This window comes from Emydura macquarii, unplaced genomic scaffold, assembly GCF_026122565.2.
Source record: "Emydura macquarii macquarii isolate MOO-44397 ecotype Brisbane River unplaced genomic scaffold, CSIRO-AGI_Emac_v2 contig_383, whole genome shotgun sequence".
NCBI lineage: Eukaryota > Metazoa > Chordata > Testudines > Chelidae > Emydura > Emydura macquarii.
The window spans coordinates 2,582,268-2,599,655 of NW_027130520.1; the positions used below are offsets into that span (position 1 = coordinate 2,582,268).

At 45.7% G+C, this 17,388-nt stretch overlaps 1 protein-coding gene across 3 annotated transcripts in view; it reads left to right on the top strand.

Annotated features, from left to right (window-relative positions):
* Positions 1–17,388, top strand: part of ESRP1 (epithelial splicing regulatory protein 1) — a 51,116-nt gene that overhangs the window by 25,331 nt on the left and 8,397 nt on the right. Inside the window, exons 12-14 of one of the 3 annotated variants that reach the window (XM_067536695.1) lie at positions 8,654–8,852; positions 11,458–11,626; positions 14,242–14,824. In XM_067536695.1, coding sequence (XP_067392796.1) covers positions 8,654–8,852; positions 11,458–11,626; positions 14,242–14,281 — 408 coding nt within the window. In that variant the 3' untranslated portion in view covers positions 14,282–14,824. Of the gene's footprint in view, positions 1–8,653; positions 8,853–11,457; positions 11,627–14,241; positions 14,825–17,388 lie in introns of those variants that run through there. The other 2 variants (XM_067536690.1, XM_067536691.1) reach the window with 2 other exon arrangements.

The following is a 17,388-nucleotide window of genomic DNA, read 5'->3' on the forward strand; positions in this document are numbered from 1 at the left end:
AATTCATTTTTTTTAAAATTTAGATGGATATTATCCATGTCCATTTCTAATCTTTATTTTTATCTATTTAAATTTTCACAGTTGTGGGAAATTATGGGCAGGATCAGAAATTTGGAGGGTGTTAGGCAATTAATGATAGACATTGAGATTCAAAAAATTAAAGCTTTAGAACCATTAAAACACAACTATCAATATCACACATGAAAACAGATAAAGTAAATCTCCTTAAATCAAATGTTAAAAGTTCTCAAGCAGTATTTTTCTTGCTTTGCCTGTCTGTAAATTTCAATTGTTAAAAATGAACCAAAAATATTTCCAAGCCTAACTATATAATTGGAAACCTGCAAAAATATTGCCTCTCTTCCAGGGGATTACAGATTGAACTGTTCCATTTACCCAACCAAAATATACAAATTGAAACTTGATATCATACTTATACTTCACAAATCGTTAAACTCATATCAAAATCCATAGAAACCGGACAATTGACCACTCTGAACTAGCAATCTCTTTATCTCTCCACTGTCTCCCAGGGAGGGCTGATTCCCATTCTCCCATAGCTTGTGATATGGGGTTAATGATCTGTTTGTCTGACTTAATCCACGAAGGCCTGGTCTACACTAGACAATTAAGTCATTTTAAATCCACACCCCTGAGCAGCATAGTTAAACTAGCTTAATCTCCTAGTGTTGACAGCACTAGGTCAACAGAAGAATTCTTCTCTCAGCCTAGCTACCGCTTCGTGGGGAGGTGGATTACATGAGCCCATGGGAGAACCTCTCCCATTGGCATAGATAGTGTCTATGCTGAAGCGCTGCAGCATTTAGCAGTGTAGCATTTCAAGTGCAGATGGACTCTTTACTAAAGAACATATGTTAAAACTCATGTTATGGTCTGTCTGAAGCTTACTCCTTCTATTTGTCTCGTGTTTGAACTGTGTGTCTGATTTAGGTTGTAAATTACACTGAACAGGATGAAAGCATGGCTATGATGACCCTGCATATACTATCCATGCTCCTATTATCTAGGACTAGCGTTTTGCCTTGCTTGTCCTGTTCTCTTTGGTTTTCTCCTTGGCCTGTGAAACTCTCTTAAAGCTTGTTACACTTGGTGCTTCTACTAACAGAAGAAGGCAGTCCCAGCACCAAGGCTCTTACAGTCCATTTCAAACACTGACAGTACAGTCTAGATATGAGAGACACGTGTTCCAAAATTGAACCACTCTGTCTGTGGTGAGTGGCTGAGAGGTGCCACAGAAGAGAGGTTTTTAAGGAAGGATTGTGCAAACAGCAGCCATCTCGTCAGTGAGTTAAACCTGGAACTTTTATCACTCCTGTGCAGACCTCTGTCACTTGGGCTCAAAGATTAACTAAATTGGCTGGATTGCCACTTTCCAAGACTGATTTAAATGTCCAGAGATGGTCTTGGAATAAATAAAATGCAGAATTTGTTGACACCATTTGGGTACCTATGAGGGAAAATGTTGGTGAAGAGATCTGCTGTCTTGCCAACTGTTACTGTCCTTGTGTCCAACACAGCAGGTGGTGGTAGACAGGAATCCTGCCCCAGCTGGAGTGTTGGAGGCCTCCTGCTTCAGTCTAAGGACTTGTCTATACAATGGCTATTCAGGAATACTCCCATCTTTAAACAAGACCTCAGAGCATGAGTGGGCTTAGCTGCCCTAGTGACCCTCTCTGTTGGGGAGGGAGAAAATTCAGTATGGCAGTACAGCCTGTGGTTATGATTGTGGTCCATCTCCACTCTTCCTATATCTCACAGAGATAAGCTTTATGTAGGGCCTGAATTCCAGCCTATGCAACCTCCCCAAATCCTAGCTCCTGTGTAGCTGAACTGCATCAGTTCATTGCATGTTGGGAGGCGTTACACCTGTGAAGGCAGGGTCGGGCTTTCTTCTTGCAGAACCTTCCATCTGAGGAGATCTGAGTTTCACCAGGGCTGATGAATTCAACAGTGCAACACCCATGTGAAGGTAGCTAATCACCCTATCATACTGATGGGGTTATCAAGAGACCGAATAAGGATGGGGTTAACATTTTTGTCTAAAGTCTCTGGTGGTGTCGATCTCTTGGTGTCCTATGTTGTGAAGGTCCACGTTTTATAAGCTTGGCCGTTTGCAGTTTGAAAGCAGCAATAGCTTGCAAAGGAGCATGTATACTTGCCTCTGCCTAAATAAGTAACAGACATCAGCTGTGTTTTGAGAAATGCTTTTTATGCTTGCAACCTGATGTCGATTAAAGGTTCTTCGAGTGCTTGCTCATATCGATTTCATGTTCGGTGTGTGCTCACCCTTGTGCATGGCTGTCGGAGATTTTTTTGCCTTGGTATCCATAGGGCCAGCTCTGGTGCTCTCTGGATCCCCGCACTCATGCAGTTGTGTATGAGGCGCTGCTGGCCCTGCACCCCCTCAGTTCCTTCTTTCCGCCCGTGACGGATAGCTTTCTCTCTTGCGTTCACAAGTGCCTAGTGTTTTTCATAGATAGTTGCTGATAGTTCTTGTAAATAGTTGTTAATAAATTAGAGAGAATGGTCCCAACTGAGACATTCGCCCAGCAATGGGGCATGCCCGGGTACCCAGGCTTCAAACTGTGTTCTGTTTGCCACAAGCCTTCCCACTTAATGACTCTAATGACAGTTGTTTAAAGTGTTTAGGGAAAACACACATGAGGGATAAGTGCAAGATATCAAGAGCTTCAGGCCATGGACTAAGAAAGACAGGATATTTGCCTGAAAGCCCTGTTAATGGAGGCTGTATTCAGACCAGCCTCAAACCCTCCCACTCAGACTCAGCACTGAGCACTTAAGTGTCGGTGCGGAGTGCCCTGCTGGCACCTAGCCCTTCTCGACGCTGCTCACCAAAGCCAGTGCCGAAGAAGTGACAAAAGAAACAGTGTGCCAAAGAGGGATAAGAAGGGGTGGGGTCAGGCAAAGCGCCTGTGTCAGGCCAATCACCTACCCTGGAGCAGCTAGTGCCAGCCTCCATCCTCCCCCTGACTCCTGGGAGCAGAATGGGGGGGGCCCCTCCATCTAATGCTGCCCTCGACACTGGAGGCTTTTCAGATGCCAGGGACTTGATGGCCCTCCCAGTGCCTCCCATTCCACTGGCCTTACCCTCGGCACCGGAGCCAGTAAAGGCACCTATCTCCAGGGGTAAACTCCCATGGGGCCACCACAGTGATGAGTTGACTGGCACTGTTCCCCACCTCAACACTGGTCCACAACACCTTGGCCAAGTTCTCCAGCACCACGTCGAAGGTTTCTACTATCTTGATCCCAGTCCCCGGCACCACACTCCCAGTCTCCGACACAGAGGAGGGACTTACCAGCTACATGTCACCAGTATATCTTCCTGGTACTGGTCATTGCCGTCGTGGCTTTGGTCACTAGTAGCATGGTGACAATTGCCAGTCCCCTGGCACCAATCGCTGGCACCACACAGCCTGACACCTCGTTGCACATTGCTGTCTCGGCGCCACTCCCTTCCAACGCAGCACCGCTCAGTGGAGTCCTGTCGCCAGTCACCATCTCCCTGGCACCACTCACCGATTCCGCACTGCAGCTGACAGGAGGAGACACTCTATGCTCCACTATGGTCCCCAAGGGAGGAACCATCCTCCGTAGAGTCGGAGGGAGAGCCCTGTTACCAGCCTCAAACGCAGGTCGGTGAGCATACCACCTTTCAGTGCCGGCCTGGCAGTGGCTGCCTGGCCTCAAGACAACAGCCTGTCCAATAGCCATACTGGAACCCATGGGGGATCCTGATGGTACCAGGACCCTACTTGTTCCAGTCCTCCACAGCCAGAAAATCATCCATGGCACTGACCAGCTTGGAGCAGGACCCGGACTCTGGGTCTGATACCGGCACTGAACTGCAGGACCCAGAGGTAGCGTCAGCTCCCTTTGAAGAGAAGGAGGCACCATCCCCTCCCCCGGCATTACCATCATCGTCCGCATCCCTGGAGAAGGCTGTGGCTGGCCCAGCTCCCCCAGTGCTGCCAGATGACTTTTGGGCTCATCAAGAACTCCTTAAAAAGGATTGTGTCCAACCTGGGCTTGGAGGCTGAGGAGCTTACAGAGCCTACAGATGGCCTCTTTGACATCCTGGTGGCCACAACACCAGCTCAAGTCGCATTGACAGTGCACAAAAGGGGTGCTGAAGATTGTCAAAACCCTTTGACAGACTCCATCCTCCCTGCTGCCAATATCCAAAAGGGCCGAGAAGAAATATTATGTTCTAGCCAAGGGATATGAATACCCATTCTCCCACCCACCCCCAGGATCCCTGGTGGTGGCTGTGTCGAATGAGTGGGACAGGCAAGTTCGACACCTAAGAACAAGGATGCCAAGAAGCTGGACTTGTTCAGAAGAAAGATTTATTCTACAACCAGTCTTCAACTCAGAATCTCCAATTAGCAGGCATTGCTGGGGAGATACGATTATAACATTTTGGACTCAGTAGCCAAATTCAAGGACTCTCTGCTGCAGGACACCAGGCAGGAGTTTGCATCCATCTCTGAGGAGGGCTAGATGGTGGCTAGAGCCTCCCTCCAAACAGCACTGGATGCTGCTGTTTCTGCGGCCAGATCAATGGCTTCGGCAGTATTCATGTGGAGGTGTTCCTGGCTGCAGTCCTTGGGATTGTCTCAAGAGGTGCCGCAATCTATACAGGACCTCCCATTCGAGGAGAACACCCTATTTTTGGAGCAGACTTATAGCAGACTTCACAGCCTGAAAGACTCCGCCCACTTTATGATCCCTTGGCTTGTATACATTGCTCTAGGAGACAGTTCCAGTTGCCACAGCAATTCCTAGATAATCAGGTCAGCTGCAGCAAGAAAACTGAGATAAGGGGTTTAAGTGCTGCTGTCCCACTTCTTCCTCCTCTGCTGCCCAATCAGGGCCTGCGTGCCATCAGGATGGCCCACAGCAGGTGTTTTGAGGGTGTGCCTGAGGACAGCGTCCTACTCTGGCCTCAGGATTCACCCCCCTGTTTATTTTTGAACTGACTGTTCCCCTTCCTTTCTGCATGGTTACATTGGATACAGATTACATTGGACCATTGGGTCCTCAACACCATATCAGATGGTTACACCATGCAGTTTTCTTCAGTACCCCTTCCCCCCAATCCCTCTTCAGGGACACTTTTCATGAGCAGCTTTTTGTTCAGGAGGTGGAAATCCTCCTACAGGCAGCGGTTCTGGAGGAAGTTCCTCAAGACATGAGAGGGAAAGGGTTTTACTTCTAATGCTATCTTATACCAAAGGCCGAAAGAGGCCTCAGACCCATCCTGGACCTGTTGCCTCAACAGATACCTTAAGAAGTTGAAGTTCCACATAGTCTCCCTAGCCTCCATCATCCCTTCTTTGGATTCAGGGAACTGGTATGCTGCCCTTGACTTAAAGGATGCCTATTTCCATTTTCCAGGGCCATAGGAGATTCCTCCAGTTTGTGGTGGGCTAACAACACTACTGGTTCACAGCTCTGCCCTTTGGCCTTTCATCCACTCCAAGGGTTTTCACAAAACGTATGGCAGTAGTGACCACTTATCTGGGGCATCGAGGGGTGCAAATTTATCCATACCTTGACTGGCTCATCAAGGGCAAGTCAGTCTCTGGTCCAGCACAGCCTCGGCCTCCTGAGATCCACCTGTCAAGATCTGGGCCTGCTTGTGAATGAGCAAAAAATCAACTCTGTCCCCTGGTCAATGGATAGAGTTCATAGGAGTGATTCTTGACTCCACACAGGCCAAGGCCTTTCTTCCAGAGTCCTGGTTCCAGGTTATTACAGACATACAATCCCACCCAATCACAACCATTTGGTCATGCCTCAGACTGTTGGGACACACAGCAACAAACCCGTATGTGGTCCAGCATGCTCGTTTGTCTCTGACCCTTAGTCATGGCTAGCATCGGTTTACATTCCCAGCTGGCACAGTCTGGACCTTGTGGTCACAGTACCACTGCATGTCCCGTCATCCCTAACTTTGGTGGATGAACCCTTGCTTGGTGTTACAGTAGTGCCCTTTGATGGGCTTTTCCCCTGGATGCTGGTCTCCAATGCTTCGGATCTGGAGTGGGGAGCCCACTTCAACAGCTTCAGGACACCGGGACTCTGGGCGCAGGAGGATCACTCCTGCCACATAAATGTCAGGGAGCTCAAGACAGTATTCCTGGCTTGTCAGGCATTCCTTCCCTACTGGGCTGGCAAGGTAGTACAAATTCTGATGGACAATACCACTGATATTTTATGTCAAGAAGCAAGGTGGTGCTTGGACATCACCCCTGTGCCAAAAGACCATCTGTCTATGGGACTTCTGTAGGCAGAACGCCGTCCACGTTATAGCTTCGTCTCCCAGACACCAGGAATGTGCTAGCAGACCACCTCGGCAGGTCCTTTTTGTCTCGTCACAAGTGGTCACTCCATCTAGGTTGTTGGCATGATTTTCCAAAGGTGGGGGATTTCCCCAAGTGGACCTGTTTCCATCCAGACAGAACAAAGTGCCACCAGTTCTCCTTCATCCACAGGCTCGCCAGAGACTCTATTCTGATGCCTTCCTGCTTTCCTGGGCAGAGACATTGCTATATGCCTTCCCACTGGTACCACTGCTCCATGGGGTCCTAGTTAAAGATAAAACGGGACAAGGCAAATGTGATACTGATAGCCTCAGTGGGGCCGCAACAACACTGGTTTGTCATTCTGCTGGAACTCTCAGCAACAACCCCGCTGGAACTGCCCCTTTGGCCAGACCTCTGTCCCAGGACAACGGCCATCTGTTGCATCCAGACCTAGCCTCCCAGCATCTGACAGTGTGGCTGTTGCATGGCTGAATGCAGAGTACAGGCTTGCTCAGCGCAAATTTAGTGGATTGTAAAAGGCCTGGAGAGACTTTACCCACAAGTCAGATCTAATTCCTCCCTGGGACCTGAATCTACTCCTTTCAAGGATCACAGTTGCTCCCTTTGAGCCGTTAGCGTCCTGCTCTCTGCTGTTCCTCTCTTGGGAGGTTTCCTTCCTGGTAGTGATCACCTCAGCACAAAGAGAGCTCTGATCTCAGAAGTCCATCTTGGAACCACCTTACACAGTGTTTTATAAAGTCCAGGTATGACCCCACCCAGCCTTCTTACCAAAGGTGATGTCAGTTCCACAATAACCAGGATATATTCCGGCCTGTGTTCCTCCCCAAATCTCTCAGATCCAGTGAGGAGCTTAGGTTGCACAATCTAGATGTTTAAACAGGTCTGGGCCTTATACATCGAAAGGACTAAACCCTTCTGAAGGTTGACACAGTTCTTTATCGTAGTGGCAGAAAGGATGAAAGGTCTGCTGGTCTCCTCCCGGAGGATGTCCTCATGTAGAAACACCTGCATCAAGTTCTATTATGAACAAACAAAAAGTCTCCACCAGCGATTGTAACAGCTGACTTGACCAGGGCGCAAGCCTCATCAGCAGCCTTCCTTGCACAGGTGCTGATCCAGGACATCTGCAGAGCTGCAACATGGTCTTTGATTCATGCTCTTGCGTCCCATTACCCTATCACCCAGCAGGCCCAGGATGATGCCAGCTTTGGCATCAGCCGTGCACAAGGCATGCATACCTAACATACCTAACCTAGCATACCTAACATGGAACGGACATGAGCAACACATGTCAAAGAAAAACAGTTATGGAAGATTAGTAATTGTTTTTTCTTCGCAGTGTTGTAGCTGTGTTGGTCCCAGGATATTAGAGAGACAGAAGTTGGTCCATAAGAGATATTCCCTCACCCACCTTGTTTCTCTAATAGATTGAAGGTATCATTCAAACCTGCTGCCACTGTGCACATGAGAAAGAGTAAACTTTTTGTCTTGGTTGAATTGTGTGGCATCCTTGTGAAATAATAGCATTTAAATAGTCAGTTAAGCACTGAAATTTAATGCCTTGTCAACTTGAATAGTCAAACCTTTTGCTGTTTTCTGGAGACAAAAAGCAACATTTTCCTTTTTATGTAGGAAAATGTGCTTTCTGAACAGAGGACTAACGTTCTTAGGCTTTGTTTTACTGGAAAGTTTTTTCTTTCAGTATAACCTAAGGCATGTGTATATAAACAGTAGTTCTACAAGTATAACCACCTCACACCATGCCCTTCCCCTCCTCTCCAAGTGGGCACTCTTATTCTGGTATAAGAGTGGCTTTTTGGGGGTTCATCTTAAGTCCCCTTTTCAAGCAACATAAGCTTAAGCTGAAAAAATGCTTTTATACTGGCATAAGAGATCTTCTAAACACTTATTTTACCAAAGCTATACTTGAAGCAGAATTTTCCCTGTAACGTGTGCCATTTTCATTCTCTCTATTCTGAGCCATAAAAATAGTCAGTCTATACTATAGATAAATAACTGTTTTACCTAAATATTCAAAACAAATAATAGCGGAGGGCTGACAAAAACCGATGTAAGGTACAGTGGGCAGACTATGGACACAGGCAATAGTGAGGATTTAAGTGTATTATAAAAGTTGATTGGTATGGGAGTTTGGGTAGTAATGGTCAAATAGTCTTTGTAAAAGACACTGCTAACATTGTAGTGACTCCTGTTTGGTACCATGTAAGTATTTACATCAGAACTATAGTTTTGCTCTTGTTCCTTTGCTTGGTTTTCAGGGCCGGCCATCAGGAGACGCCTTTATCCAGATGAAATCTGCAGACCGAGCCTTTCTGGCTGCACAGAAGTGTCATAAGAAGACCATGAAGGACAGATACGTTGAAGTCTTTCAATGTTCTGCCGAGGAGATGAACTTTGTATTAATGGGGGGAACTTTAAATCGAAATGGCTTGTCCCCACCACCATGTAAGTTACCATGTAAGTTTTGCATGGGTCTTGGCGCTACTCTACACTGTGTGTTGGTAGGTGTTGGAGCTTCTTTCTCTTCCCAGTTCTTTGAAGTACATTAAATGAGGGCGGTAACACAAGACTTTTCAACCTGAAATCAGCAGTGGTCTGTGATCGTTTTCCTTTTTGGTTGTGGATTACGATTAAAGAAGAATTACTTTCAAATTATACTTTTGCTTTTCCACTGATAAACTTGTTTTCTGAAGCTTAACTTGCTCTGAATAAGCAATAACTCTGAAAGGAAACTGCCACCTAGAGCCCAATAAAGATCATCACATTAAAAAATGTAAATATAAATCAGTTGGTGTGCATGTGTGCATGCATGTGTGCGTGCTCTATGTCCCTCATCTTAAAGGCTAAGTCTTGCAATCCCTGGTAATGCTTTTTTCAGAGTCTAAACATAAATATTCTACTTGTTGATCAGCTACTAACACCTGGACTCTTCCATGGATATCCAGAATGCATGGAGTTAAGGTTACTGGTGTGTGAGTGGGATGTTATATAGGGTGGGTTCTGAGTTTACTACAGAGAATTCTTTCCCCAGGTGTCTGGCTGGTGAGTCTTGCCCACATGCTCAGGGTTTTGCTGATTGCCATATTTGGGGTCGGGAAGGAATTTTCCCCCAGGGTAGATTGGCAGAGGCCTTGGGTGAGAGGGGGTTTCACATTCTTCTGCAGCATGGGCATGTGTCACTTACTAGTGGAGTCTCTGTACCTTGAAGTCTTTAAACCATGATTTGAGGACTTCAGTAACTGAGTCATAGATTAGGGGTCTATTACAGGAATGGGTAGGTCAGGTTCTGTGGCCTGTGTTGTGCAGGAGTTCAGACTAGGTGATCATAATGGCTCTCTATATCTATATATGTATGCAGCTAAGCTAGCCCAAGGTCTTGGTGGATCAGAAAACAGTACTTCATTTCAAGCCCTGCTCCTTACCTGGGTATGAGCCATTTGGGCAAATGGGATCTTATCTGATGTTTGAAGGAGAACACTTAAAAGGCTTGGGCTGACTTAATCTGTTTAAAGCAATATGGCTTTGAACCCTTGGGGAAATAATTCTTTGCTTCAAAGATCACCAAGTGGCAACATAATTGAGGTAAGATCCTCCCATTTATGTAGAAGAAATGGAATATTCTAAATCTAGCCAGGTTGGTTATGACCAATGCTGTTTTTGTACCTCGTGGCTCCTTAGTAGCCTATACAGCGTTGGTCTCAGTCTAGTTACTAGTGGACAAATACTTGCATCACAAAAATTACCATCATCATACCTGGTCTGTCTCCTTGTCAGCAGAGAGACAAAGACCTGAATGGGAGTGATGGTCACTCTCCCTTAGAGAGAGAGCAAATGTACTCCACTTCTTGTTCAGAGACTTCTTTTGTGAAGGTTCCCAGAGCAGGCTAATGAACTGGGCTGAAATCATGGGAAAAGTTTTGGATTCCCAAGTTTTCCCCTTCTTACAGCTATGAGCACAGGTGACTTAAAATTCAATATGTCTCCTTGTCTGCTTGTGGTGGGGGAAGGGAGAAGTTGAGCCATCAGATGATTGCTTCACAATTGCTGGTCCCTAAAATATAGCTTGATGCCAGTTTTGCCACTCTTGGACATTTCTAGTCTGTCTAGACACATCTAAATGTGGTGGTGGTGGAAGAGGAGAGAGAGACTATTCTCAAGGGCTTTGGGGAAGAGTCTCTCTCTCACACTCATACCCCAATTCTTGTATGTATGCAACTTGTAGAAACATCCTTTGTTTTTTGTTAAAAAATTTGTATTGTCTTGTTAAATGAAGTGGTGACATGGTGGGAGGTAGTGATTTACTCCTCCCTGTTCTCTCTGCAAACTACCAAGGAATAATAATATGGACCTGTTGGGGATGGAGACCTGTAAATTAAAGAAATGCCCTGTATAATGGGGGACATTGGACAGGTGTAATTTTGGATACTGTTAAGCTTTGCTCTTGTCTGTGATTTTTGAAGAGAGGAGACTTAACTGAAACCAGACCAGTAAACCAACTAGTCTCTTTGGAAAGAGAATTTGTTCCCACAAATCACAGAATCCTAGAAATGTAGGGCTGGAAGGGAATTCAATACGTCATCTAGTCCAGTCCCCTGCACTGAGGCAGCACTAAGTATTACCTAGAGTCAACCATCCCTGACAGGTGTTTGTCTAACCTGTTCTTAAAAACCTCCAATGACCGAGATTCCACAACCTCCCTAGGTAATCTGTTCAAGTGCTTAAGTACCCTGATCGGAAGTTTTTCCTAATGTCTAATCTAAATCTCCATTGTTGCAATATTATGCCCACTACTACTTGTCCTGTCCTCAGTGGTTAAGGAGAACAATTTATCATATGCCTCTTTATAGCAACCTTGAGAGCAAGAGGTGGCTTCTGTGTCCTATCACATACCTTTTTTGTTTTGTGATGTCTACAGAGATAACTGTATGCAAATGAAAATGTGAGCAAACTTTCTACAGCTTAGACAGACCTTCGATTTACTCTGAGGCTGTCTTGTTAATGAAGACTGTATATGCTGGAATTTGGTGGAGCATGTTAATCTATCCTCCTTCTGTTCCTTTAGGTCTTTCTCCTCCTTCCTACTCATTTTCAGCTCCTGCAGCAGTTATTCCAACAGAGGCTGCCCTTTATCAGCCCTCCGTGCTTTTAAATCCACGAACGCTCCAGCCCTCCACGGCATACTATCCAGCTGGCACTCAGCTCTTCATGAACTACACGGCGTATTATCCCAGGTGAGGAAATGAGGCAGGAACAAAGAACTCCTTTTACAGCAAATGCATGAAGCTCACAAAAGAATATTGTCTGCCATGCTGAAGGCTTATGCTACAGGGAACAGCCTGTATTTGATCAGAGCAATTCTTTGAATCCACATGGGAGTTCCAGTTTTAGAATGTCTCAGGTGGCAAATTTTAATGTGTGTAAAATATTGGTCATTTGGATAGTGTGTGACTTTTGAAAAGTGCCTAAGTGACTTAGAAGCACAACTGTTATTTCCTCTCTGTGGGACTTGTCCTTTTTCATTAAGGTGCTTTCTGTGTTGGGTAAGAATCCCATGGTTTGCTTCATAAAAGAAGGGCTTTGCACTAATGTCTTTCACCAATATTTTGCCTGTTCCTTCCCTCGACTTTATAACTGATGCCCTCCATCCAAGAGGTAACTGCGTTTCAGTGGCTCTTTACAGTTAAAAGGATTTGGTAAACCTTTGATGGTGAAAGGCTCTATATAAATGTAAATATTCTTACATGCTTCAGTGCAAGTTGACTGACTAATGTTCTTCCATCCCCATTTCTCTCCTCTGAGGGCTTTTAGCTTTTCCTGGTAAAAGGAAACAGTCTCTTGTGGGCAGGGTATAGTGGCTTTAATTTATACTTCACAATCACAGGGTAACAGTTCCTTCTGATTGAAACAGCAAAGTACTGTTGAGATTGCATGCGAGGTATGGTCTATGCTACAAAGTAAGTCAACGTACACTGCCTTGTGTCGATCTAGCTATGCATGTGTCTACATTTAAACTTGTCTCCTACTGAGGTAAGCACCCCATTACAGTGACGCAGTAACACCGCTCTCCCTAACCCCCCAACAGTGTCACGCCATCATCGATGCACTGAGGTCAACACAGCACGAGTGTAGATGCTGTATTACCTAACAGTCCTCCAGCAGCTGTTCCACAATGCCTGACACGGAGTACTCTGGTCACAATGGTAAATGCCACTGCCCAGGAGTCACTGAAATCGAGAGGCCTACCTTCCCTTTAAAGTCTCATGCATTTTTTAAAATGTCTTTTCCTGATTGCCCAACTTGGTGAGCACGCCTAGCAGCTCTCCATTGTTGTGTGCAACTGCCCAGCTGACCATACTGGCTCCATGCTCCAGATGTGCTCCGGGATGGAACAGATACTGGATCTCCTGGGTCTGAGGAGAAGATATGCAAGCACATCTACAGACCAGCCCAAGAAAGGTGTACATCCTGTGACCAGATTGCATGGGGGATGCAGGCAAAGGGATATGATAGGGACTAGCACCAGTGCTGCATGAAAGCAAAGGAACTGAGGCAGGCATATCAAAGGCCAGGGAGGCCAATGGTCAATATGGTTTTGAGCTGCAAACCTGCCATTTTTACAAAGACCTTCATGCCATACTTGGCAGAGACCCCACCACCACCTCTAATACCCCTAGCAAGGATGAGGAAGAGGTGGAGGAGGATGGGGGACATAAGATCAGGAGGTCCAACTCAGTGAGCCAGGACCAATCTGAACCTCCACTACAGTCCAGTCTGTCTCAGCAAGCAAGCTCAATGCAGGGAAAGGAACCTTGGGTAAGTGTGTAAATGTATTTCCTGTTACAACAAAGGCATCCTCAACTTAGCAGGACACAGTTATTGACTTTTCATTAATTTACTTATCGTATGAGAGGAGAGCTACAATGAAGAGAGGTAGAGTTATCTACTTCTCATCCCCCTATAGAGTTAGGCAAGTGGAGTCTTGTGGAACAGTTTGTTTATATACACAAAGATGTCCCTTGAATCCTCCTGAGAAATCGCAATGAAACTTTCATGGAGGCACTCTGCAATCTTCTCTGCAAGGTTTCTAGGGATGGCAGCCTTATTTCTTCTGCCACAATAAAGACGCTTTCCAAGGCCAGTCAGTAATAACTTGAGAGACAGGGTAGTTGAGGTAATATCTTTTATTGGACCAACTTCTGTTGGTGAGAGACGCAAGCTTTTGAGCTACACAGAGTTCCTCAGGTCTAGGAAAGTGACTCTAAGTATATTTCCCAGACCTGAAGAAGAGTTCTGTGTGGCTCAAAAGCTTGTCTCTCTCACCAGTAGAAGTTGGACCAAAAAAAGATATTCCCTCACCCACCGTGTCTCTGTAATATCATGGGACTGACATGACTACAACTGCACTGCATACAGTAATAACTTTGGCAGGTGCCATTGCAGTACACAGGCTAGCAGCGTACTGTCCCAGGAGCGGCAGGGTCCCATCAGCTGTGCTTTTGTTACCCTCAGGAGAGAGGATCAGATAAAATCATCACCACCTGTGGACACCATACAGCATAAAGTGCCATTGCCCTATAGTTATAGCTTTATGAAGCTGAGCAATGTCCTCATTTCCCTCATCCCTGGTGGGCCATATTCACTATGGTGCTGTGGGTGGGACTGTGAAAGAGAAGTCTGAGGCAGAAGTGTCAATAAGCACCTCATGTTTAAAACTTTATGGAAGCAAGGAAAGGGAGTTCCGAATCTTCACTGTCTATTGTGACTATAATGACAATGGTACCTCTGTGTGTTTTATTTGCGGCTGCTGCCACTGCAACCTTGTGGGGTTCCCCCTCCGCACCTGCAGAATGCCTGAGCTATATAAGGAGAAGGAGGACTCGGGATGACACATTCAGCAAGATCCTACAAGCCAGGACTATGTCAGACCATGAGCAAGGGGCCTGGAGAATGAACATGGCAGACAGCCTGCAGAAGGAAAGAGTGAACAGGAGAAAGGCCTAGGTGTCCTAAAAGGAAAAGGAGAGTCAGATACATCCGGACATGATGGGGCTTCTTTGGCAGCAAACAGATACTGCAGACTCTTGTGGACCTACAGGTTCAACAGTCATGGGCTTGCCTTCCTTTGCAGTTCATGGAGAACTCAATCATTATGGCACCTCTCTACACCCTCCCCATAACATTCCACATGGTGTCTGGGGCCACATCCCTACTCCCACCTCTTCACCCTGAGGAATGTTAAGGACAATCATAGCTTCGCATGCACTGAGCTGAGAGCCATGGTTGCTGTATGTGTAGGTAAAAATAGATATGAATGTTCTTTTCCCTTTAAAAACTTAAATTAGTGGAAAAGAACTTATGTATTTGCTTTTAAATTGCACAGATTTCTTCTTGGACTGACTTTATTATTGAATAAAATTATTTTCCAATAATTCATTTTTATTAGTTTACCACATAAACTGCAGAGAGCTTAGCAGTTGTGAAAGCACCCACTTGTTGCTGTACAGTGTGACAACACATAGGATCAACGACAGTGTAATAATCATAAATGTACAGCAAACACTGCAAAATTAATCGGTTCATTGACAGTGTAATATTCACAGATGTACACCATGCATCACACAATTCCTAACAGGTCCCAAAACAGCAGTCCACCATAATGCATTACTGTGACTCACTGTTAAAGTGCTCTTTCAAAGCCTCTCTCATCTTATAGCTCTGTGCTGAGCTCTTCTAATAGTCCTTGTTTCTGGCTGTTGAAACTCAGCAGATGAGAGGTTCGTTTCTAGTCACCCCTGTGCAACTAGCTTCTGTCTCACCAGGCATTGCCAAAACTTCCCAAAAGACAATATGCTGGATGGTAGCAGGTTGTACACTGGGATACCTACCCATGGCGCACTGCACCGTGCGTCGACACAAGCAATCCTGGTGAGTACCTCCAGTGCTGACACAAGGAGCTAAGTATGCATGCACATGAGCAATATATGAACTGTGGCAGCTTTATGCTGACATAACTTGCGTTGACCAAAATTTGTAGTGTAGATGTGGCTTACTAAATGGAATATCAGATGGCTAATCTAAACCTCTTGTGGTGATCAACTGTTGGTGCCCTGAAGCCATCCATAGTCTCTTGTAGCATGAGGTACCCTTTCAGGGACATGCTGTGCATATCCACCAGTGTGTGCCGGAATCCTGGCGCATACTTGAACAATATGTTGTGTTGAAACATTCCTCTAGATATTTTAAGGGTGGTGGAAAGTTCCCATTAAAGCACCTTTCATTTCTGTCTTTACTAACTAAACTGGGTTGCACTCTCTTCTCCCTTGCCACCAACATTAAGTGCATTCTAGTATCGTATGTTCTTCTGGAAATTTATGGGAACAATGTTGATAATAGTGGACAGCAGACCTAAGAGTCCTTTCCTATCCCTTTTTACACAGTCTTGGCTTCTTCTGAGTCATTATCAAAGTTCTATTCAGCAGTTTAAAAAGGAAATTGCCATAATAGCTGTATCTCTTTGAGATACCTCATAGGCATTTCCATTCTTCATGCGAGCATGTCTATGAAACTTTCTAGAAGCAGTTCTTGGGGCCATTTGTTCTTTTGTTCTCGCACTGGGTTCAGAGGTATGATATGGGGGAGTAGTGACCATCCCAACAGTGTTAATCTACAGGGGAGGGAAATGCTGTTGCTTAACTTAACTATGCTTCAAGATTCCCATGTGGAATCTCTGGTTAAGGAACTAGGCCCCCAACGGATGCTGTTTCCTAGAAGATTTTGAGGATGCCATCATCCCTAGAGTTGGGTGTACATCACCATAGAACTGAAGTACAGGTGGAGATCTGCAGGAGCTGTGAGCTAGCCCAGCAGCACTGCTCATTACTTAAAACTAAACTAATAACTTTGAAGAGGTGGTGTCATGGGGTGCACTTGCAGCTGGTGGTGTCTCCTCCTGGCTGTCCTGGGGATTAGCTCTTTCAGGTGCAGGGTCTCTCCCATTGTCGTCTCATCCTGTGTTCCCCTCTTTCTCCAAGAACTGCAGCTGCCCCTTTGTGACTTGGCCCGGGTCATAATGTGGTTTCCCCTTCTGTGGGGTCACAAAGTCTTTCCAAAACAAATTGTCCTAGACAGTCCATTGTTCTTTGCCTGGTATGTTCCAGATCCCCAGTGGATGGTAGGGGAACCTGGGTCTTCCCTCTAATCTGGGTTCCAACTCAGGGTCCCTCCAGTCAGCAGCTAAGTCCTGCACCACCTTATCTTGCTGTTTTCCCCTGAGCCTGCTCCTGGCTTCCCCACTCTCTGGGTTCACCAGCCTTCCAACTCTCACCTCTCAAGGAGTGACTGCTGCCTGCCTTCCTGCATCAGCCTTCTGTTCCGGGCTTATATAGATCCCGCTAGCTGAGCCTGCTTCCGATCAATTCCCTGCCCCCTGGCTGCTCCTCCAGGTGCACCCTGTGGAGTTATTTGGACTACCTGGCCATTTTAATCCCCCTTCCAGTCCTATGTTGGGTGGACACCCCATCATAGATGGGTTACATTTTACTGAAGATGGACAGCTCACATTTATTTGCACAGAAAAATGTGTAAAAGGGAAATTCCAGAACCAAACTGTCTTAAAATTAATTAAGTTTTTGCTAAATGATGACAGTACACTTGCCTATCATGTCACTTACCACAAACTCAACCACTTGATGTAAAAGCAAGGAAATGAATAGTTAAGCACATCATAAAACTTGTACAGGCCACATAAAACAAATAATCCTTCTCAATACTAGATGCATATCATCATAGCACAGCAACTGTAATGCTAACCTAAATTACTGTTCCTTCTTTGAGTCCATAATACATACACAACAAACAGCCCTTAAGGAAAAACAAAAGCTATGACCTTGCAAACCAATCCATGCAGGCTCTTCCTGTGCAGAGCCCCTGCACTGTAGTTAAGGGATTCTAAGTAAGTGCAGGGATCCTACTACAAGCTCTTCAGGACCAGGGC